The 24134-nt window shown below is 39.9% G+C and overlaps 1 protein-coding gene across 4 annotated transcripts in view; it reads right to left on the bottom strand.

Annotated features, from left to right (window-relative positions):
- The window catches only part of CCDC57 (coiled-coil domain containing 57), a 340926-nt gene that overhangs the window by 92802 nt on the left and 223990 nt on the right, over positions 1-24134 (bottom strand). For 3 of the 4 annotated variants that reach the window (XM_069063980.1, XM_069063979.1, XM_069063983.1), the window contains 3 exons: positions 7941-8163; positions 5234-5364; positions 2654-2770 (listed from right to left, as the gene is read on the bottom strand). In XM_069063980.1, coding sequence (XP_068920081.1) covers positions 2654-2770; positions 5234-5364; positions 7941-8163 — 471 coding nt within the window. The remainder of the gene's footprint in view (positions 1-2653; positions 2771-5233; positions 5365-7940; positions 8164-24134) is intronic. The other variant, XM_069063981.1, reaches the window with a different exon arrangement.

Genomic DNA, 24134 nt, shown 5'->3' with positions numbered 1-24134 from the left:
TTCTTTCACAACATGACTAATATAGAAATGTTTTGCAGGACTATACTTGTAGAACCTATATTGAACTGCTTGCCATCACAATGGTGAGGGTGGAAGGGAGAGAATTTAAAACTCAAAGTTTTAAAAATAAATGTTAAAAATAGTTTTTACATGTAACTGGGGAAAAATAAAATACCAAATAAATAATTAAACCAAACTGAGGGAACCTGAAAAAAAAAAAAACGTTATTGACAACTTCAATTTTTATCTAATCTTTGTTTGTTTGTTGTTTTTTTGCTTTTTGGAGGGGGAAGGTAGGGCAATTGGGGTTAAGTGGCTTGCCCAAGGTCACACGGCTAGTTTTGTGTTAAGTGTCTGAGATCGGATTTGGACTCAGGTCCTCCTGACTCTAGGGCCAGTGCTCTGTTCACTGTGCCACCTAGCCGCCCCTAATCTTAGATTTTTTAATATATGGATACTACCTCCTGAACCATCCTTGTAACAAAGAATCAAAAATCTTGAAGAAAAAAAGCAGTTCAGCAAAATTAACCAATACATCAAGTTTGACTTCATGTGCAATGATGAATCTTTTTTCTTCTAAAGCTCTTGATGCATGGAGCAGTCTGACTTAATCATCTAGTCTTAGCCTCTTTCTACTATTCTAGATGAAACTGTCTCTTATTTTATTTTTTCTGTTCAGGCCTTTTAGTTCCTACGGCTAGTTGTCATTGGTTAGCTAAGTGTACAAGTATCTTGTCACCAATTCTGTCTGATAAACAGAATTCTGAATAAAGTGTTTTATCATTATGTGTTCTCAGCAACTCAAGGTCAATGAATTATTAAACAACTTCTATCATCTTTTTGGAAATGAACTTGTTGAAGTTTAATGTGATGTAGTAGAAAGAACATATTTGGAATCAGGATTTCGATACGGATCCCAGATCTGTCACTTACTACTCTGGTGAAAGTAGAGGGTCATAAGGATGGGGTATAGTCTCTGGGAACCGCCTTGAATCTTCCCACTTGATCTGGTGTTCCCCAGGTCATAAACCTTCCATTATCACTATTCCAAAATACTAGCCCTCCACTGTCTGAGTACTTCCCACCCTAGATCCTATTAAAATATCTATACCCAAATCTGTTCCTTAAAGGGACAGTTTAAAGACTAGCCTAGCCCTCCATTGTCTGTCATTTCCTGGTAGGCTTCAGCTACTTCCCACCCTTAATACTATTCTCTAGGTTCCTGGAGTCTGATTCCAGTCCCTTCAAGATCCTCCCTAGATGCCCCCTCCTCCCAGACTACTAGACCACCTCTAAAATCCCTCCCACAATCTTTCTCTATATAAGATCCTTCTTGCCTCCAAGAAGGGGCTCAGATTCAATCTAGCTCAGACTCAAGTCTTCAGCAGATTGTTCTCTCCTGCTTATCAATACAAGCATCACAAATGCTTTGGCTCCTTAAAAGTCTACCCATTATGGTGAATCTTTAATAAATTTTGTTTTACGTTGGCTGAGAGAAGGCTTGAGTAGAATTCATTTGGCAGGACCTGGAGTGTTGGTATTTTGGGGTCTCAAGCACCCCTAAACCCCAAACCTCAACAACATAAGCTCTCTAAGCCTCAGTTTGCTTATACGCAAAATGAGGGGACTGGACTAGATTAAGGTCTCTTCTGATGGGGTGATTGGGATCTATGTCTGTAAAATGATGGGGTGCTTGGGATCCATGTCTGTAATATCAGTTTGTAACATCAGTTTGTAAAATCAATTTGTAAAACCAGTTGGTAAAATCACATTTCCCTCTTCCCAGTCTCAGAGTATTAACTCTGTCTCCTTCCCCCTGCCAGCACTCTACCCAGCAACAATTCATGAATTGTTTATCTCTGCTTGGAACAATAACGAGCTACACCTATGAATCCTTCACTAAACCATCTATAAACATTTTAGCTTAGGCAAATATTATCTCCCCCTAGTATAATGGCCAGCTGCATCTATGAATCCTTCAATGCACTAGCTATAGGTTAACTCCTTAGCCAATTATACACATACTGAGTCTCTGTTAGCCTTGGTTCCCAACATCCATCTTGTCGAACATGACACTGATGGGGGCAGACAAAGCACTTCTCAGTCAGCCCTGATTGCTAGCTGACTTATGACATTTCAAGCCTAAAACCACCTCCAGGTAGTCCCCCTCGGGCTATTTCCCAGTGAATTGTGGGCAATACACCTGCACAGTAGATATTAAAAGTGAATGTTCCTTTAAGCACTGACCATTCCTTAACTCCTCCCTAATCCTACCCTTATTCACCTAGTTAGCATAATTGACATCTGATTTACTGTCATGACTCCTTAAAAACTATACCTATGTCTTCTTTAAGTTTGCAGGTTCCCTGAGGACCCTTGCCCACTGTAAAGCATAACAATAAACTTTTACAATCCTGACTTCAAAGTTTGCTTGGGCCTAGTGAATTCCTTCCAGACTGAATCGTAGGGTTTCTGGTCATTGATCTTGATCAGATTCCCTATATAATCTATTGCCATTTCCCCCATCATCTTCCATCTCCAAATCTTAGGTGTAGACTTTTTTTTTGGAGGTAAATAACAGGATCACCAAATTTTCTATGTTAAATTGTAATACAGACTTCTATGGTGTTAAATTAACAAACTGCTACTGTACCTGAGCAGGAGGCAAATTTAGTTCCCCAAAGTTGCTTGGAGCATCATTTCTGGCTAAAGTTTCTGAGGTATTTTCAGGTAATCTAGAGAAATAGTCTTGCTGGGCATATTGTAGCTCCTGCCATAAAAAAGAATCAATACAAAAGAAACAGGTACTCTGTGTTTTATTCAACATTCAGAACATAAAGTCTTTCCTACTATTAGAAAAAAAGCTGTCTCTGAATTTCCATGGTCAGGGAACTGTTTGATCTGGAAACCACTAAGTACCATTTCTCGCATGTTTCTGGTCCCTTACCTTTACTGCTTGCTTGGTAATTTAACAAGCTGCACAAATCTTATTTCATTATTCTTTACAATACTTCTAAGAGAGGAAAGAATGGAAAGTACTAAGTCCAACACAACACACATACACACACACACACACAGAGGAAATGGATAGAGCAGAGATTTCAATGTATTATCATTATGTTTGGGAAGGGATGAGATGAAAGATTGGCTTACAGATATTTAGAATCACAACAGTTGGAAGTCTCAGCAGGTTTGGTGAAATCAGTGAAATGAATGTTTTAGGGTCAGCATATAAAAACTAAAATCCCTAACTATCCAAGCAGCAAAGAATTTGGTAAAAACACTAGGTTAAAGAGTTATCTGTAGATTATTACTAGCCTGAGTCCCTTAAGAAGCTGGCTTCATTTCAGAGACACCAGCTTATACTTCTAGAAAAATTAAGTATGGTAGTCTACATTACATGGCAATAATCAGAGGGTAGGTAGGTGGCACAATGGACAGACTGCCAGGCCTGGAGTCAGGAAGACTCCTCTTCCTGAGTTAAAATCTGACCTCAGACACTTACTAGCTGTGTGACCCTGGGCAAGTCACTTAGCCCTGTTTGCTCATCTTTAAAATGAGTTGGAAAAGGAAATGGCAAATGACTCCAGTATCTTTGCCAAGAAAACCCCAAATGGTGTCACAAAAAGTTGGATACAATTGAAAAATGACTAAACAATAACAACAACAACTTCAAACACAGGTTAGATAATTTTAAGCACATCATCAAAAACAGGGTCAAGTTAGGAATCTAGTCTCAATATTTGTTAAGTTTACAGAGATATTTGGCCATGAACATACTGCCCTAAAATCACAGCAATATAAACTAAGCATTAAAAGGAACCCAGAGGACTTCTATTGTAATTCCTACATAATCACAAAACCATATATGTAACATCCCTAAACAGTACCCCTTACCCTTTACAAATTCCATTCAAAATAACTATAGAACACAAAAAGTCTGGGAATTAATAAGAAGCATACCTTCTCATATCCAAGGCTAGTCCCTTTAACCATGCCCTTGCTCCCACCTACTCCCACTGAGGGGGTATAGGCTCTGGGAACCCCCTTGAATCTTCCTACTTGATCTGGTGTTCCCCAGAGGCCAAATGCCTTCCCCTATCAATCTGGCTGCTTCTCATGCTATATACTATCAAAATACCCTTAACCTAGCCTAGCCCTCCATTGTCTGTTAACTCCAGGTAGCCTACAGCTATTTCCCTTCCTTAATTTAGTTTCTGAGAATCTGACCTCTAGTCACCCCAGTCTCATCAAAATCTTCCCTGGACCCCTCCTCCCATCACTCCAGACTACTAGACCACCCCCTAGATCCCTCCCACAGTCTTTCTGTATATAAGATTCATCTTGCCTCCATGAAGGGGCTCAGATTCAATCTGGCTGGCTTGTCAATACAAACGTCACAAATGCTTTGGCTCCTTAAGAGTCTACCAAATATGGTGGATCTTTAAATAAATTTTTTTTGTGGGTAAGCTGGTTGTTTACCAAAATAACCACTGACCATAGTCCTTGACTGCAAATATTTCATACATAGAATACAGATGTAATTCTATCCCAATAGTTCCTTTGAAATGGGAGAATAGAAGGTTGTGTGGCTACCCAAAGCCCTTTTCTGGCTTTGCCCAAAGGTGAAAATCACAGATATTAAAGTCTTCCTTGAATGTGTGAAATAGAGTTTTCCAGATCCCAGATCTTATCTATCTAAATATATCACTGCTAGGAGGGCCAACTTGGGTCCCTATTGGTCAGTGTATATTAACTCTGTGACATGAGACTATCTACATAACTTATTTAATCAATCTAGGTCAATGTCTGAATAATTAAGAGAAGAATTTGTGTCTAATAGCATTTTCATTAGGCTGGAAAAAAAGAAGTGTAAATGTGTGATAGAGAGAGAGAGAAGAAACAGCCAGGATGAAAGAATACAGAAGGGCAGTTGATTATCCAGTATCAGAAATAGCTGGTACATGGATGAAACAAATCAATTTCTCATTCATGTCTCTGCTCATCTGCAAAATGGCAAGCACAGATCTGTTTTCTCCCTATTTCTAGATTTGTTATATGTAGATGAATAAGATTATATAATAGGTAGCAATTCCAAAGCTAAAAGATGATGTCCTTAGGCAGAGCAAAAGGCTGTGATAAATATAAAGGAATCTAAGTTATTCTAGCCTTGATTATTCAACATTAGAACATCTTGATCAAAAAAGTCAGTTCTTTAAATGAACTATGTTACCTGGGTTATAAGCTTGCCTTGAAGCTGCTCCAATGCTAAGAGATGATGCCCAGTATCTCTGGTTAGTGTTTTTGGATATAAGGCCTCAGAAACACTTTGAAAAGGATGCTGTGAGAACTTCATAGAATGGCCTGGAAATAAGACGAAACAATAAGTTAAAAGATATGCTTTTCTAGCAAGCGTTAGAATGTTACCAGTGTTATAATCTGAATATGATTCTCCATTAGTTGTTTCAAGATAATTTCTAGATATCTTAATGACTGCAGAAATAAACTTTTCCACATTCTCTCTACTGGGTCCTAAAACGTGATTTCTCAGCTTCTGGTTTTTACCCCATTTCCTTTCACAGTTATAGTCCAGATCCCTTCTTATCCTTTTTCCTGATCCTGCTCTAACTACTCTTACTGACCTTTAGTAAGTCACTTTAACTTTCTGAGCTTCAATTTTCCCATCTACAAAATGAAGGTGGTCAGACTAGATGCTCTGCTATATCCTATCTGGTTCTAAATACTAAAAGCCTATCCAAGAAAAAAAGCCCTTCAATATTAATCAATATTAGGGTTGTCCTAGTCATGCGATAGTAAGATTCAAAACTTTCAATATGATATTACTCTTCATTACTGTCAATAATAACTAAAAGCACATCTTTACTTTAAATATCAACCAGAGAATTCCAGAAGAGTACAGGATAAATTGGAGACAATCTCAGGGGGAAGGCATTAAGATTAAGGAGGACTGGGGGCAGCTAGGTGGCACAGTGAATAGACCACTGGCCCTGGAGTCAAGGAGGACCTGAGTTCAAATGAGACCTCAGACACTTGACACACTTACTAGTCATGTGACTTTGGGCAAGTCACTTAACCCCAATTGCCCTCCAAAAAGAAAAAAAAAAGATTAAGGAAGACTGGGAATAGAAGCTGGGATTTGAACTGAGTTTTGAGGGAAGACAGGGAAGTTAGAAGATGAATATGAGGGTAAAGGCCAATCTAGGCAGGAGAAATAGCCAATAAAAATACATGGAATTGGGAGATGGAGTGTTACGTGCAAGGAATAGCAAGGAGAGCAGTGTTACTGGATCACAGAATTTGTAAAGGAGAATAAGATGTAAGAAGAATGGAAAAGTAGAAAGAGGTTAGTGCCTTCTCTTTGAGACTGCCTTTCTTTGTATCTCCAGCACTTAGCACAATGCATAGCACACAGTAAAAGCTTAATACACACTTGTTGACTTGCCTTATACACAACACTGGATGACTTTGAGTTGATTGAATATGGTGGGTGAGGAGACGAAGATGACGCTAGGTTGTGAGTCTCAAAAAAAATAGCTTAGTTTCAGGAAGAGTAGAAGATTTAGGGGGAAAGATAAAGAGTTTTGGTTATGTTATGTTTAAGAGGTCAATAAGGCATCCAGTTTGAGATGTCCAATAGAGAGCTGGAGATGTGACACAGGAGGTAAAGAGAGAGTTTATAGCTGGACAAATTGGAGATGTGGGAATCATCTGCATGGAGATGATAACTGAGTTCATGGCAGCTGTTGAGTGAAATACATAGAAGGAAAGGGGAGGAGAGTCCAGGACAGAACATTTGGGTATACCTATGGTTAGCAGGCATGATGAAAAGAAACTCTTTAAAACCTAATCTGAATTAAAGAATGTTAGGGCTGGCAGAGACCTTAAGAGTACAACCCCTTTATTTTGCAAATATGGATCCAGATTAGGGAGGTGATATGTCCAAAGACATAGCTATTAAGTGGCATTATATAATTTTATTCCAGGCCTTCTGACTTCAAACCCAATCATCTTTCAACTTTAGTACTAACACTTACCTTTTCGACTGATGAGTCTCCTCTCCCATAAGTTTTTTTTTTTTTTACAGGTGTTAGGTACAACTATATGGATTTTGTGTATATATGAGGACTAGCCCTTTTACATTTATGTTAACTCTGACAAATTTTGATTTGACATTCATCTCCTTCATGTTTATTGTGGCATTTTATTTGTACATTCTCTCACTATACTTATGTCATCTGTACATCTTTGCTTATTCTGTTTGGATTCAAATGGCTCTTAACTTTCTCAGAAAATCAGTAAGAGTTTCAGTATAAACAAAGACCTAACTGGAGCCTAGCATACTGTAGTTTTGAACATCAGTCTTAGTTAAAAGACACTGTTGCCTTTATCCTATGAAAGACTGTAGGCTTTAGTCAGTCTGGGAACATGGTAGCCTTTTATTAAAGAGTGTTACAAAGCTTTATAGAAAGGCCCTTAGACTTTTTTGTTAACCTGCGGTATTTTCCTCACAAACACTGCCAGGGAAATTGGTTTGTAGAACTCTGATCTCTAAAATAAAATTCTACTCTGTGCCACTTACTTTTGACCCTGAGTTTATTCCACAATGAGGTTATTTTGTTTTCCTTCTTGCCTTCCTGAGAAATCAGAGGATAGATCACTTCTACCCACTCCTTGCCCCCATTACATATACAGTAAAGGCTTTTCACTTGTTACCCTATTTGGGGACCACATAGACTTGACCCTTCCCACCCCTGGTCTGGAACATCATCCAGTCTAAATAATATACTTTGTTCCAGGAATGGATTGCTAGGGACTGGTTTAAAGAGGCAGACTGCAAATTCTGTTCATTCAAACTCATTCTATTCCTAGAGATTCATGCTCCAAGAGGAGAACCCAAATAGTCCTCAAGATGCATTTACCATTTGTTTTACCCAGTTCAGCACGAAGTCTGTTCCCCATTTCAATGAGCTGCTGCTTCTCTTGGCTTAGGCTGGAGATTTTTCTTGCTGCTTCTTTCAGTTTCTTCTGCAGCATTTGCATGGAGAAGTCCCCAAGAAGCTGGGCCTGATCCCCAGCACCCGTTTGGTCAAACTGATTCTTTCGATCTGTGGCTCCTTCTAGAGGCTTTTTGGTCAGCAGACACTGTAAATGAAAGCCCAAAAAGAGGGCTGCTAGTTTCAGAGTCCAGCTACAAACAATACATACCCTAAACAGTCTGGCAAAACAACAAAATCTTTAGCTGTGAAACAGAATAGAATGGTAACAGATGTAAATCTGGGATTTACCACTTAACATTTTTGTTGCCTAGCTCAATTGAGCTTTAGCCCTCTAATATCAAACTTGAATTTTGTTTCTTTCCTTTTTTTCCTAGCTTTTATTTAGTATTTTATTTTTCCCCAGTTACATGTAAAAACTATTTTCTAACATTTGTTTTTAAAACTTTGATTTCTAAATTCTCTCCCTTCCTCTCTCCCCACCCCCCCTCCCATTGAGAAGGTAAACAATTTGATATAGGTTATACATGTGTAGTCATGCAAAACATGTCCATAAGAGTCATGTTGTGAAAGGAAACAGCCAAAAAAAACTCAAGAAAAATTTAAAAAGTTAAAAAAAAATGCTTCATCTATACTGAGACCTTTCTCTGGGGAAGGATAGCATTTTTCATTTTAAGTCCTTCAGAGTTGTCTTGGATCACTGTATTGCTAAGAATAGCTGAGTCATTCACAACTGACCATTTTACAATAATGCTGTTACTTTGTACACAGTACATTTCACTTTGCACCAGCCCATGCAAGTCTTTCCAGGTTTTCTTGAGAGTATCCTGCTCATCATTTCTTATAGTACAAAAAGTGTTCCATCATAATCACATACCACTATTGTTTAGTCATTCCCCAACTGATGGGCTTCCCCTCAACTTCTAATTCTTTACCCCCAGAAAAGAGCTGCTATACATATTTTTGTATATGTGGGTCCTTTTCCTTTTTTTTTTTAATTTCTTTTGGGATATAGATCTAGTAGTGGGATTGCTAGGTCAAAGGGTTTGCATGGTTTTATAGCACTCTGGGCATAGTTTCAAACTGCTTTATAGAATGGTTGAATCAGTTCACAATTCAATCAACAATGCATTAAAGTCTCATTCCTCCCATATCCCCTCCAATATTTGTCATTTACCTTTTCTGTCCTCTTAGTCAATCTAATAGGTATGAAGTAGTACCTCAGAATTGTTTTATTTTACATTTCTCCAAACATTAGTAAGAGTATTTTTTTCATATGGAAAGCTTTGATAGTTTTCTTTCATCTGAAAGGAACAGCTCTTATTTTTATAAATTTGACTCAGTTCTCTATATGTTCGAGAAACGAGGCCTTTATCAGAGGAACTTGCTTCAAAATTTTTAAAAATTTTTTTATTTTTTAGATTTTTCTTTTTTTTCTTTTTGGAGGGGGGAAGGTAGAGCAATTGGGGTTAAGTGACTTGCCCAAAGTCACATGGCTAGTTTTGTGTTAAGTGTCTGAGGCCAGATTTGAACTCAGGTTCTCCCGCCACTGCTCTATTCACAGCACCACCAAGCCACCCCTCAAATTTTTTTTTTCACAGTTACTATTCCTAACTATATTTCTCTCCATTCTGTTCCCTCCCATTTATTCTATTCTCTCTCTCCTTTCACTCCGTCCCTCCTCAAAAATGTTTTGCTTCTGATTACCCCTTCCCTCTATCACCCCCTCCCCCTTTCCTCATCCCCTTCCCTTCCTATTTTCCTATAGGGTAAAATAGATTTCTATACCAACTTGAGTGTGTATGTCATTCCCCCTTTGAGCCAATTTTGAAGACAGTAAGGTTTACTCACTCCCCCTCATCTCCCTCCTCTTCCCTTCTACTGTAAAAGCTTTTTCTTGCCTCTTTTATATGAGATAATTTATCCCATTCTACCTCTCCCTTTCTCTTTCTCCCAGTACATTCCTCTCTCACCCCTTCATTTTTGAACTTTGTTTCTTTTATGACAATAAGAGTAACAACAATAATGTTTAGTATTTGAGGGTTTTTATCTGCATTGTTGCATTCTGTAGTAGTATGGTCTAAATATCAAATATGTATCATTAACTTTTCCCCTCCCCCTTTTTTAATAGATGGGAAAACAAAAATTAGAAAGAAGTGGCCAATCCAGTATACTGGTTACTCATGCAGTGTTCTACAACAAAACTTTGTTAGAAGATAGACTTTGTTAGAAGACTTTGGTCAGAATGATAGACACCTGTGGTCGACTTCCTGCGTAAATAATAGTCCACACTGAAATCTCCTTTTTAGACTTTGCTTGCTGGTAGTAGAAATCCATTTTGCTTGGGAACCCTTCTCCTTTCAGGTTGATCTCTGCTGTTGCAGTGTTTTGATTTAAAGGATAATTAGCTTTTATTTTGTATATTTTACATAGCTTCTTTTCCTGTATTTTATCCCTACATATTTCTCCATAACTCTTGCTCTCCTAAATATTTTTTTTTAAATATCACTGATAGGATTCCAATGTGTCTTGTTGGAAGCAATTTCTATAGCAATGAAATCAGTTCCTTGAAATACTGACATCATGCTCCTTTATTTCTCCCTATTCCTTCCAAAATGCTATTAAGTTCTATTGCTGACCTCTTCCATTTTCTACTGGTCTCTATTTGCTTTTTGGTTTCTATCACTGTCATTGGCTCTAGTAAGCAAGAACAATAAAGAATCAAATGTATGGTGGAGCCTTATTTAATACAACACATAGCAGAGACCACTCAAAGTTTTGCTGACAGAGTCTAGGATCCTGAACCTCAAACCCCAGGAATAGCAGCATACCCCAGATTACCAGCCCCATTTTCAGCCAAACTCCTACAGTCATTGTCTTTTAGAACAATCCTCTTGGAGATAGCCTGCCATTATAGAAGCCACCAAAAAGAATACCAAATACCAAACAACTTCCACTGAGGTACAGGAAAGCACAAGAGTCCCATGAACAGCAGTAGTCCCAGAGTACCAGGCCTGATTCCAACCACAGCCATCATCCAGGAGAAAAAGGCTTGTAGAAAGAGGAGCTGGTAACTCTAATCCTTTTTAGGTGCTATGGTTTCAGCTTTCTCAACTGCCACAGCAACTAAAGACCCAGAAAAGAAACTTCTTAACATTAAAGTTCATGGTACTGTCAAATGGTTTAACATAAGAAATAGTTATGATTTTATCAATGGAAATAATACTAAAGAAGCTGCAATACCATGTAAGGCTCTTTCGATTTGCTTTGCAACTGAAATTTCCTTGCTTTTATATACATACATACATACATATATATATATATATATATTTTTTTTTTTTTTTTGCCTTTTTGGAGGGCAATTGGAGTTTCTATATACATTTCTAATGCTTAGCACAGGGCCTTGTATATAATGAGAGTTTCATAAATGTTCTTCATTTATTTACAGAGTTCAGCATAATGCTTGTTTTTCTTTTTTTTTTAATTTAATTTTTGTTTTTTTAAAATGCTTTATTAACTACTGATTTGCATCATTAATTTCCGCCAGATTTTGAGTTACAAATTTTCTCCCCATTTTTCCCCTACCCACCACCCCGGAATAGCAGTCCCACAGGATATCTCCTCCTCCAATATGATCTCTTCCATATCTTCTCCCATACCCCCTTAGACTTTTTCAGTAGGGCATGGTGGATCTCTATGCCCCAGTGTCTGTATATCTTCTTTGCCAATTACATGTAAGATAGTATTAATAATAGTATATATATACATATATATGTATATATAATTTTAAACATTTTATTTTAAATCTTTGAATTCCAGATTCATTCCCTTCCTCCCTTGTCACCCACCCTTACTGTGAAGATAAGCAGTTCAGTATAGATTATACATGTGTAGCTAATGCAAAATATTAACAAAGAATATATATTGTAAAAGACTGACTATATTTCCCTCCCTCCTATCCCACCACGCACTTGTTCCATTCTCTACTTTGATCCTGTCCCTTTTCAAAAGTTAGTGCTTCTGACTTCCCTCCCTCCCAGCCTACCCTCCGTTCCATCATCCCCCCTGTCATTCCCTTCCCCCTACTCTCCTGTAGGGTGAGATACCCTATTTAGTGTGTATTTCATTCCCTCCCCGAGCCAAATTCAGTGAGAATAAGGTTGACCCATACCCTTTTGCGTTCCTATTCTTCCCCTCCATTTTAACCCTTTTCCCTTATCTCTTCTTTATGAGATAGTTTACCCCATTCTGTCTCTCTCCATCTCCTTTCATTATATTCCTCTCTCACCTCTTAATTTCACCTTTTAAGTATCATCCCTTCCTATTAAATTGGTCCTGTGCCCTCTATCTATGTATACCTGTAAGCATACATACACACCTTCACATATGTATTCATATGCCCGTATACTCTCCAATATAGACATATATATATATTTCTATTCCCTTCAACTATTTTTATACTGAGAAAAGTTTCATCAGTTACAATTATTGTTTTTCCATGTAGGAATGTTAATAGTTCAACTTTGATAAGTTCCTGATGATTTCTTTTCCTTATTTACCTTCTCATGCTTCTCTTGCTTCCTGTATCTGAATGTCAAATTTTCTATTCAACTCTGGTTTTTTCTTCAAGAACACCTGAAAGTCCTCTATTCCACTGAATAACCATATTTTCCCCTGAAACATGATACTCAGTTTTGCCCAGGAGGTGATTCTTGGTTTTAATCCCAGCTCCTTTGACCTCTGGAATATCACATTCCAAGCCCTTTGATCCCTCAGTGTAGAAGCTGCCAGATCCTGAGTTATCTTGATTGTGTTTCTGCAATATTCAAATTGTTTCTTCCTGGCTTCTTGTAATATTTTCTCCTTGATCTGGGAATTCCAGAACCTGGCTATAATATTCCTAGGACTTTTCTTTTTGGGATGTTTTTCAGGAGGTGATTAGTAGATTTTGCCCTTTGGTTCTAAAACATCAGGGCAGCTTTCCTTGAGAATTTCTTGGAGGATGATTTCTAGGTTCTTTCTTTGATCATGGCTTTCAGGTAGTCCAGTGATTTTTAAATTATCTCTCCTGGATCTATTTTCCAGGTCAGTGGTTTTTCTCATGAGATATTTCACATTGCCTTCTATTCTTTCATTTGTTTGGATTTATTTAACAGCATCTTGATTTCTCATAAAGTCATTAGCTTCCATTTGCTCCAATCTAATTCTGAAGGAATGATTCTCCTCATTAAGCTTTTGAGATTCTTTTTCCATCTGGAAAATTCAGCTTTTTAAGTCATTCTTCTCCTCATTGCCTTTTTGAGCCTCTTTTGCCAATTGAGTTAGTCTAACTTTTAAGGTATGATTTTCCTCAGTCATGCTGTTGACTCTCATTTCATAATTTTATTGCATCGTTCTCATTTCCCTTCCCAATTTTTCCTCCACTTCTCTTATCTGCTTCTTAAGGTCCTCTATGGCCTGTAACAAGCTTATATTTTCCTTTGAAGCTTTTGGTGCAGGAGTTCTGACTTCACTGTCTTCTTCCTGTTCCATGCTTTGCTCCTTTTTGTCCCCAAAATAGGAGTCTAGTGTTGGAGTCTTCTCTTTATTTTGTTATCTTTGTCTGGTCATGTCGCCCCTCAGTCACTTGACTCCTGGGCTTTTTCCACAGTGGGACTCTGCTACCAGACGGGAGCTTTTGTTCCAAATTCTGGGGTTTTCTCAGCTGCCAGAAGTATTAGCTGGGTGCCCTCTCTGAGGCCTCCACATGCTCTGGCAAGCTGGTGACACACCCCAGGACCTCCACCCTAGACTGCAATCCAGATCCAAGCAGGTTAAAGCAAGAGCGATTACCCCTCAGACTGGTCACTTGGTCCCCCTATAGTTTGCAGACCAGAAGCTGAAGCTGCCATGTGGCACTGGCTGTGCAGGGCATCTCAGCGGCTTCTCCCCCTGGGGGCAGAGGCCGACGCACTCCCACTTACTGGGTCCCAAAGTCCACACTGCTCTGACCTCTCACTTTGTCCTTAGCATCTTTGTGTTGATAAATGTGGAGATGGCCACAGCTGCTGCTGATTTGGAGTCTCTCTTGCCAGCAGCTGGTCAGGCCCACCCTGGGGCTAAAACCTCTTGCTCACTGGGGCCTAGGCTCGGCTCCCAGAGTGCTTCACTGGCTGATTCCTGCTGGCCTGCCGGGGTGTCCTCAGTGAGAGGTTAGCTTCTCTGTGTCATTTTGTGGGTTCTGCAGCTCCAAAGTTTGGTTAGAGTCCCCTTTTTACATGGATTGGGGAAGGTCATGCTTGCTTTTCTTAATAGCTCATGTAGCACCCTTCTGACTCAAGGAATTGGAACAACTCAAATGGATGCCTATAGGACAGGTCAGTCTGGTTCAAGGACTAGGAGCTCCAAACATGTCTGAAAAGATGTCTTCCTCCCTTGTCCTATGTGGAAGGGGTAAGCAACAGCACAGAGAGGGAGACAAAAATGATCTCTGGGAACATAAGCAGTATGACTGGGAAGAAAACAACACAGAATGGGAGACCAGCACACTTGATGGGGTGCTTGTGATCTATGTCTGTAATATCAGTTTGTAACATCAGTCTGTAATATCAGTTTGTAAAATCAATTTGTAAAACCAGTCTGTAAAATCACATCCCCCCCTCCCCCGCCTGCCACCCCAGCCTCAGAGTATTAACTCTGCCCCTTCCCCCTGCCAGCACTCTGTCCAGCAACAATTCATGACTATTTATTTCTGCTTGGAACAATAACAAGCTACACCTATGAATCCTTCACTGATCCATCTATAAACATTTTAGCTTAGGCAAATGTTATCTCCCCTAGCATAATGGCCAGGTGCATCTATGAATCCTTCAACTCACTATCTGTAAGTTAACTCCTTAGTCAATTATACACATAGTGAATCTCTGTTAGCCTTGGTTCCCAACATCCATCTTGTCAAACATGACACTGATGGGTGGCAAACTAGGCACTTCTCAGTCAGTCCTGATTGCTAGCTGACTTAGTGACATTTCAAGCCTAAAACCACACCTCCAGGTAGTCTCACTTGGGCTGTTTCCCAGTGAATTATGGGCAATATGCCTGAGCAGTTGATATTAAAAGTGAATGTCCCTTTAAGCACTGACCACTCCTTAATCCTCCCTAATCCCACCCTTACTCACCTAGTTAGCATGATTGACATCTGATTTACTGTCATGACTCCTTAAAAACTATACCTATGACTTCTTTAAGTTTGCAGGTTTCCTAAGAACCCCTGCCCGTTGTAAAGCGTAACAATAAATTTTAGCAATCCTGACTTCAAAGATTCTTGGGCCTAGTGAACTTATTCCAGACTGAACAGCAGTGACTCTCTCATAGATTGGAGCCCCTGTATAACCTATTGCCATTCCCCCCATGTAACAGCAAGCACCCCGGCTTCCCCAGGGTGTCTGCCAACACAGGTTCTTGGACCTGCTTTGTTAAAGGAAAGCAACTCAAAATGGGTTAACAAGCTTACTTTAATCAGTCAGACATATATCGTTTACCTTGTTCAGGGGAAAGAGGTCAGCACCCCGAACTTCAAAGCATACAGGCAGAATTATCAAGACAGAAACAGATCAAGTAGACAGATTTCCAAACTGTCCAACCATTACATCCATACCAAATCAGCATCTGGGTTTTTCAAAGGGGGGGGGAAGGGCCCTGGACAACGGCTTCCCAGAATACAGATCAAATCACAGAACACTTCTCAAAGTGAGTCCCAAAACAAAGCTACACATCAGGGCTTATATAGCCTTCTCCTGGATCAGAGAATGTAACAACCTTATTGACTCACTGGCCAATCAAGAAGTATTTACTGAAAAACAAGCCTCCCATCCCAGGCTTCAGGTGCACTACTTTAGCCTCGGGGCAGGGAAGATCTTCCAAATTTGCATTCCCATTACATTCAGCCCCAAGATCTTTCATGCCCATAGCATAGACAATTTACTTTTGAATTAGCTCTGAACATTTCTTAGGTCACATTTTCAAAGTACAGAACTAAAGTTACCAAAGTGGCCACTGGCCTTTAAACAAACACAAAGTACATAGACAGCATTATCACTTCAATTCAAAACAAGAGTTCAAATAAAGTTCTGGGGGGGGTGTGTCCTTCCCTTCTCACAGCTCCAGCCCCTGCTTCCAAGTACAGAGAGGGGGCTGGGCAACAAAACCAACAAGGTGGGGTCCCTGGGGATCCAAGGCACTTCATCCCACCCACCATAGTCACAAGTCCATCCTCCCCCTGGGTCCCAAACTGTGGGATGCAGCCAGGAAACACACTCAGTGACCCTGCTTTGCTGCTCAGTTCTTATCTTTTCCTGTGGCTGAATTCCGAACTCCTGGGCTCCTTCTCCTCCCACAGGCAGCAGCCGCTCCTGGCTTCTGCCCAGGTCCTGATGCAGGCAGCTCACCATTCCTGCTCTCAGCTCAGCGAAGTCCGCACGCAGGCCATTCTTCTCTCCTGCTCCATGGCTCCACAGAATCACAGCTACCACAACTGGGAAACAAACAATTATCCCAGTCCCCATACTTTCCTTTTACTCTGCAGATCCTGTTTGTGACGCCATTTTGTAACAGCAAACACCCCGGCTTCCGCAGGGTGTCTGCCAACACAGGTTCTTGGACTGCTTTGTTAAAGGAAAGCAACTCAAAATGGGTTAACAAGCTTACTTTAATCAGTCAGACATATATCATTTACCTTGTTCAGGGGAAAGAGGTCAGCACCCCAAACTTCAAAGCATACAGGCAGAATTATCAAGACAGAAACAGATCAAGTAGACAGATTTCCAAACTGTCCAACCATTACATCCATACCAAATCAGCATCTGGGTTTTTTCAAAGCCGGGGGGGCCCTGGACAACGGCTTCCCAGAATACAGATCAAATCACAGAACACTTCTCAAAGTGAGCCCCCAAAACAAAGCTACACATCAGGGCTTATATAGCCTTCTCCTGGCTCAGAAAATGTAACAACCTTATTGACTCACTGGCCAATCAAGAAATATTTACTGAAAAACAAGCCTCCCACCCCAGGCTCCAGGTGCACTTTAGCCTAGGGGCAGGGAAGATCTTCCAAATTTGCATTCCCATTACACCCCATCACACTGACCAGGTTCTCAGCAACCACTGCAGTTGCTGCTGGAGGTCATAGGCTTGGAAAAGACTGGAGCTGAATGGGAACCAAAGACAATGCAGAATAGTTTTGCCTGTGTCTGATACCCATGCCCTCCCTAGCTTTCTTTATATATATTACTGGAGTCTTTTCTTCTCCCTCTCCCTCACTGGAGTTTAAGAGCCTTGAGTGAAGGGACTGTCTTTTGCTTTTTTTTGTATTCCCAGCACTTTGCAGAGGACCTAGCATATATTGGTGCTTAATAAATGTTTATTGATTGATCCCATCTCCTCCAGGAGACTGCCCTCTCTGTCATCCCTACTCTGTCACTTATCTTTAATCTCTGTCTGGTGGCTGCTTCCTTGCTTTCTACAAACATGTCCATGTCTCCTCCATCCTTGAAAAAGTCTTGCCTGATCCTTCCATCCCTGCTAATTTTTGTCCCATATCTTCTCTGCATTTTGTGGGTAAACTCTTTAGGAAGGCATCTACAACAGGTATCTCCACTTCCTCTCCTCTCATTCTTTATAACGTGCTTTCTGAACATATCATTCAACCAAAACTGTTCTCTTCAAAGTTACCAATGATCTCTTAACTGCCAAATCCAATGATGATCGCCTTTTCTTAATCCTCATCCTTGACCTCCACAGCTTCTGACACAGCCAATCACCCTCCCCTCCTTGATAACCCTTTTTTCTCCAGTTTTTTCTTAACACTTCTTTCTTCTTGTTTTCCTATCTATCTGAATTTTCCTTCTCAGTATTTGCTGAATCTTCATCCAGGTCACTCCCTCCAACCCTAGGTATCCCACAAAGTTTTATCCTGGGTCCTCTTCTTTTCTCCTAGTATATTACTTCACTTGGTGATCTCATCAGCTCCTGTGGATTTAATTACCATCTCTATGATGATTCTCAAATCTATCCATGTTGCCCAAAACTCTGTGCTGACCTCAAATTTTGCATCTCCAACTGCCTTTCCGACATCTCAAATGAAATGTCCTATAGAGTTCATGGTCCAAATTAAACCCATTACCTTTCTCCTCAAATTCTCCCCCTCCTATTTTCTCTATTACTATAGGGGCAACAGTAATAATCCCAGTCCCTCAGGCTCATATCCTGGACTTCTCACTCTTTCTCACCCCCATACCAATCTATAACCAAGACCTGTTGATTTCATTTTTGCAACATCTCTTATATATATCCCCCTTCTCTTCTCTGATGACACTGAATGCCCTTGATGTAGGTCCTTAACTCCTCAAGTCTAGACTATCTTAACAGTCTGTTTCTTGGTCTGTCTGTCACAAGTCTTTCCCTACTCCAGTACATCCTCCAGTCACCAAAGTGATTGTCCTAAAGTTCAGGTCTGACCATGCTATCCTTCTATTCAACAGATTCCAGTGGCTACCTGTCATCTCCAGGATCAAACACAAAATCCTTTGTCTGGCATCCAAAGTCCTTCATAATCTACCTCCTTCACCTTTCCAGTCTTCTTACACCTTCCCTACCCACTCTGTGATCCAGTGACATTGGCTTCCTTGCTAATCCTCAAACAAAATATTCCATCTCTTAGCTCTGGCCTTTTTCACTGGCTACTCCCTGTGGTTGAAATGTTTTCCCTCCTTATTTCTACCTCCTTGCTTCTCTGGCTTTCTTCAAGTCCTACCTTAAACTCTACCTTGTATAGGAAGCCTTTCCTAGTCCTCCTAATTGTGGTGGCTTCCCTCTGTTGATTACTTCCTATTTATATAGAATATACGTATATGTATGTATGTATGTATGTATGTATGTATGTAGGATGCTGGTTTGCAGTTCTGTCTTCCCTATTAGATTGTGGGCTCTTGGAAAGTAGGGGCTGTTTTATTTCTTTCTTTGTATCCTCAGCACAGTACCTGGAACAAAGTGAGTGCTTAATAAACATTTGTTGATTGACGGTCCTGGGAGTATGCACATTTGGTAAGCCTGCTTCTAGAAGTCCATGATAACATGGCATGGTAGGATCTGAGTATCTATTACTGAGCACTGGAGGGTTATTTTGTGACTGGTTCTTGTCTAACTACTGTGTTGTACAGTGGCCTTTTGGTTGGCTAGTGAGCTGGAGTACATAAAAAGACTCCAATGGAGGAAACTCCTTCCTGCTGGTCATGAAGTGTATGTATCACTTTCTTAGTTCAAGAGGGATAGTACAAAAGGTTTTATCTTCCTTCCTTTGACCTCCTTGGTCCAACACATGGTCTCCTAAGCAAGAGTATCTTGGACAAGGCTTCCTCCTGTTTGTATTTTCTTTCCTTTAGTACAGGCTTTCTGAGATCTCAAGACATCTGGGAACTAGGGTCCATAACAGAGTTTGACAGCAGCTAAGTTGGGTAAGTAGTGTAGCTCCAAGCAACAATTTGTGGGACTCAGCCAAGCAGTGGATCAAAGGCAGCTGGGATGCTATCTATGTCTTTAGGTGAAGGAGTGACTTGACCACTGACTACACTGCATTTGGAAACAAACTCAGTGAGATGAATGCTACCACTTTAAGTTCGAGGCCATTTTCCTCAGGGATTGAGATAGTAAAGGGAAAATGTTTTTATATTTCCTTTCTTGCTATAGCTTCTCAGTAAGTATCCCTTTGTAAAAGCTAATAGATGTTATTTGGTTAAGTTGATATGAAGGCTCTAATCACTGATAGTAATGGTATGGAGGAGATATTATTGACAACTGACGGTAGGTGGAAGACACAAGAACAACAGGTTGAGTTGATAGCATTAGAGATGGTCCTAGTGTTCCTTAGGGTTAGCTCTAGATCCTTTAGGAGCAGGTGCAGCTGTCTTGTGCTTGGGGGACACAACTTGCTAGTGAGGGTTGTGTTGAGAGAATAAGTTCAGAGCTTATAGGACTATGTGAGTTTGGGCAAGTCATGATTTCTTCAGGCCTATTTCCTTATCCTAAAATGAGAGGGTTCCAGATTTCAAAAATTTCTCCCATTTCTGACATTCTATAACCCAGTAAGGAAGGCAAATGCAAGTATCTGCCTATACCTCTTGTACTAAATAAATAATCTGAGTTGCAGGATCAAACAGGTAGAATTAATACTGTATGCAACAAACTAGGAGTCTATGTGGTTGGAAAAGATTTAGCTCTGTATATTTGAAAAGGTGTTCCTCTAAAATCTGACAGGGAAGGTGAGCCCTTTGCTCTTTCTATGCAGACATTTACTTTGGAGTTTTGTATTTAAAACCTTGGATGGTAAGGAAAAGTTGGTTAGTTTGTATAGGCAATCCTTCAATTGAACTACAAAGGGAACTTTCTTCCTTAAAGTTTTTGTTTCTGAAGGTAAAGCTGGGACAGCAAAAGGATATCCAGAAAGGATAACTTCAAAAAAAAAAAACCATTAAGAAACTAAGAGAATAAATAAAATAAAACATCAAATAAAATGCATGAAAGTCAGCCACCTAATAATACTAGACAGGATTTCATTATGACATTAAATTTGAAAATAATTTCCCTGATTCCAGGTTATGTAAAGTTAATGAGAAGACTCTTCATTCTCTGTGGAGTGTATGGTGACAATGAGCACATTGCCCTCTAGTGAAAAGCAAGGAGAAATCAAGAGCATCAATTAGACTTTCACTAATTACATAGGCAGAGTAGAGGAAATTCTTCAGGAAGGAAGACCATCTCACTTTGAAAAAAATGAGTTGTTAAAAACTGGAATTGAATGGAATTGGAAAATACATGACAACGTTGCTCAGAGTCTATATGTTTATCAAAGACAGTGCCCTAGTACTACTACTCTGATGTATCATGGGGCTAGAGGACTGGCTACTAACTAGTTACTTAGCTGTAGATTCTTACTAGAAGACAACAAGATCTCCTTTATTTTACTTCTGTGATGCTAATCACTCTGTCTATGAGAAATAAAAACTGAACCAAACTGGTAAGGAAGGAGGTATGCTACAGGTTCATCAAAGCCTTTGTTCTTTTTCTCCTTTCCACTAAAATAGGGTCTATGAATCCCCAAGAGACTTGCAGATAGATTTAAGCTGTATGTGAACTTGAATGGGGAAAAGATTCCATTTTTATTTTCACTAACTTTTCATTGAAATTCATCATCTTCAATTATTTGAAAACATTATTCTGAGAAGGGGATCTACAGGCTTCACAAGACTGCCAAAAGGTTCAATCATATAAAAAGAGTTCCCTTATAATGTGGAAGCTGTAGAGGCACCTTATATGCAATACCATACAGGTCTCTTGTTTTTGCTTTCATCTTTTACCATTACTACTCATTATCTCTCTCTTTTTTTTTTTTTTTTTAAGCAATCGGGGTTAAGTAACTTGCTCAAGGTTATATGGCCAGGTGTTTCTGGGTTGGTGCTAAGTGTCTGAGCCCGGGATTCATACTCATTATCTCTTAAAAAATTATTGAGAGAGCCAAGATGGCAGGTAAGCTCCGCTCTACAAAACTCCTCTGAAGAGATCTAGAAAATGCTCTAAACTAAATCCTGATGGGGAAATCTGTGGAAAAAAAATCACTGTGAGTCATTTGTCTAGCCTTGCTTGGAATACGGAGACAGAAAGGAAGTCTGAAGACAATGGACAGGGTCAGGTCAAGAATACCATGCAATCACTCCAGTGCCAGGGACAGGCTGTGCATGAGGACAAGGGGAGGTCCTAGGCCTATAATGGGGTACCACCAAACATGCATACTAAGGTATTGAGACAGGTGCAAATTGGCAGCTTTATCACCTTTGTCACCAGTTCCAGAACGTCAATCCAGGGTGGATGAACAAACAACTGCACAGGATGGATTTTCCCAGGTAGAAAGGCTCTGAGTAGTGTACTGAGGAAGGATGTTGAGAAGCCAGAATCAGAAGCAATGTGGCTCGGAGCACAGTCTTATTTCTATCATATACACCAGCCTGTAGAGGAATGGCTAGGGCAGGAATCTCAGACCAAAGGGGAGTCTACAATTCTTCTACTGAGCCAAAAGATAATGGCTGAGTCCAGCAGTATCTACTGTTGCTCATACCAAAACTCAGATTAGTGGGGTAGCTAGGTAGCGCAGTGAATACAGCACCAACCCTGGAGTCAGGAGAACCTGAATTCAAATCTGGCCTCAGACACTTAACACTTACTAGCCATGTGACCTTGGGCAAGTCACTTAACCCCAATTGGTTTGCCTTCTCCCCTCCAAAAAGCAAAAACAAAAACAAAAAACAAACAAAACCCCTCAGACCAGGAATTTGCAGAGCTGGAAGCAGACTGCACTGGACTGAACCACTTTGGGAGCCCTGAAAACTTTCAGACTGAAATCTCCCTTAAGATCTTGTAATAACACAGCACTCAACAGTCTAAGAGAGCAGCAACAGGACAGCCCAGATGTTATCTCCAAATGAGCAGTAGAGAACAGCCCTAACATCAAGTCTGAAGACAGAAAGTAGGCTAGAAGAATGGGCAAACATAAAAAACAAACAAAAAACTACTACGGTGACAAGGATACTCAAGACACAAATCCAGAAGAAAAGAATGACTCAAAAACACTTGCAAGTAAAGTCTCAAATTAAAACATAGCTAGGGAAAAAAATTCAACTAGAATTCCTTGAAGATATCACGTAAGAGTTTAAAAAAAAGTTCATAATGTATTTATAAATGAAATGAGAATACTAGAACAAAAAATGGAAAAGAAAGAAGAGCTATGGAAGAAAGGATTGGAAAAGGAATTAGCAGCTTGGCACAAGAGGTACAAAACCTTGCCCAAGTAACAAACTCTCTAAAAATCAGAATGGAGCAAATAGGATGCCAATGACTCCATGAAACAATAAGAATTATGAAAGATAAAGACATATTAAAAATGTTAAAACAAAGTCAAAAGATGGAACAAATGAAAGACAATAACAAATAATCATGGCAAAAAAAACTTACCCTGAAAACAGAACAAGAAAAAAACATTTAAGAATCTTGGAAGATATGATAAAAAAAGTTTAAATATTTCAAGAAATCTTAAAACTACCTAAGTTTTTAGAGGAATAAATTCAAACTCTCAATAGCTGCATGGTGCCAAAATGCTATTTGGCATTCAGAGCCCATTATAACCTAGCCCTCTTTTACTTTACCAGTCTTCTACTTCAGTCTCTGCCAAATACTCTTTAATATAGTGACACTGGCCTCCTGGCTGTTTCAAGATCAAGATACCTAATTTCTCAGTTCTAGGCATTTTCTCTGGCTGTCTCCCATGCCTGGAATGCTCTCTATCCTCTGCTCTGACTATTGACCTCCCTGGCTCCCTTTACTGTTGTTGTTTGTCCTTTGCATTCAAAAAGGACTGAATGACATCATGATGTTGGGGTCAAGGGCAGTGTATTCAACTGTGGCTGATCAGCCCAATACAAGCTCAGAAAACTCTCCCACAAGTTGGGCACAAACAGTCCATTTGAACATTTGGGATGGAGATTCTCTAATTCTGTGCATCTCATGCTCCCTTTGTTCTACTGTGATGCTGCTTCACTCATAGAGCACAGCACCTTCTCTGATGCGGGTATGCCAGGCTGGGCAGTCTTGTGCTAGTCTCCCATGTTGCACAATCAATACTAAAGTTCTTCAGAGAGACCTTGAGAGTATATTTGTATTGCTTCTTCTGACCTCCATGTGAATGTTTGCCTTATGAGAGTTATCCATAAAACAGTCTTTTAGATAAAAAGACGTTTAAACAGATGTTTAGCATTCAAAGTACATGATCAGTCCATCAGAATTGCGCTCTCTGCAATGGATTTTGAATGCTTGGCAGTTCAGCTTAAGAGAAGACCTCAGTGTCTGGTACCTTATCTTTCCAGGTACAAATGGAAGTAGTTCAATTTTCTGGAATGGCACTGGCAGGTTTCACAAGCATCCAAAAAATGAAGTCAACATGATGGCTCTGTAAGACCTTCAGTTTATAATGCAGCCTAACACCTCTTCTCCCCACACATTATTTCAAAGTCTCCCAAACACTGAGCTGCTCTTCTGGCAA

The sequence above is a fragment of the Petaurus breviceps genome, unplaced genomic scaffold (genome assembly GCF_028583685.1).
Source record: "Petaurus breviceps papuanus isolate PSGF00001 unplaced genomic scaffold, PetGlider_PUasm1.0 90617, whole genome shotgun sequence".
NCBI classification, from domain to species: domain Eukaryota; kingdom Metazoa; phylum Chordata; class Mammalia; order Diprotodontia; family Petauridae; genus Petaurus; species Petaurus breviceps.
This window is presented reverse-complemented; position numbering and strand designations above follow the sequence as displayed.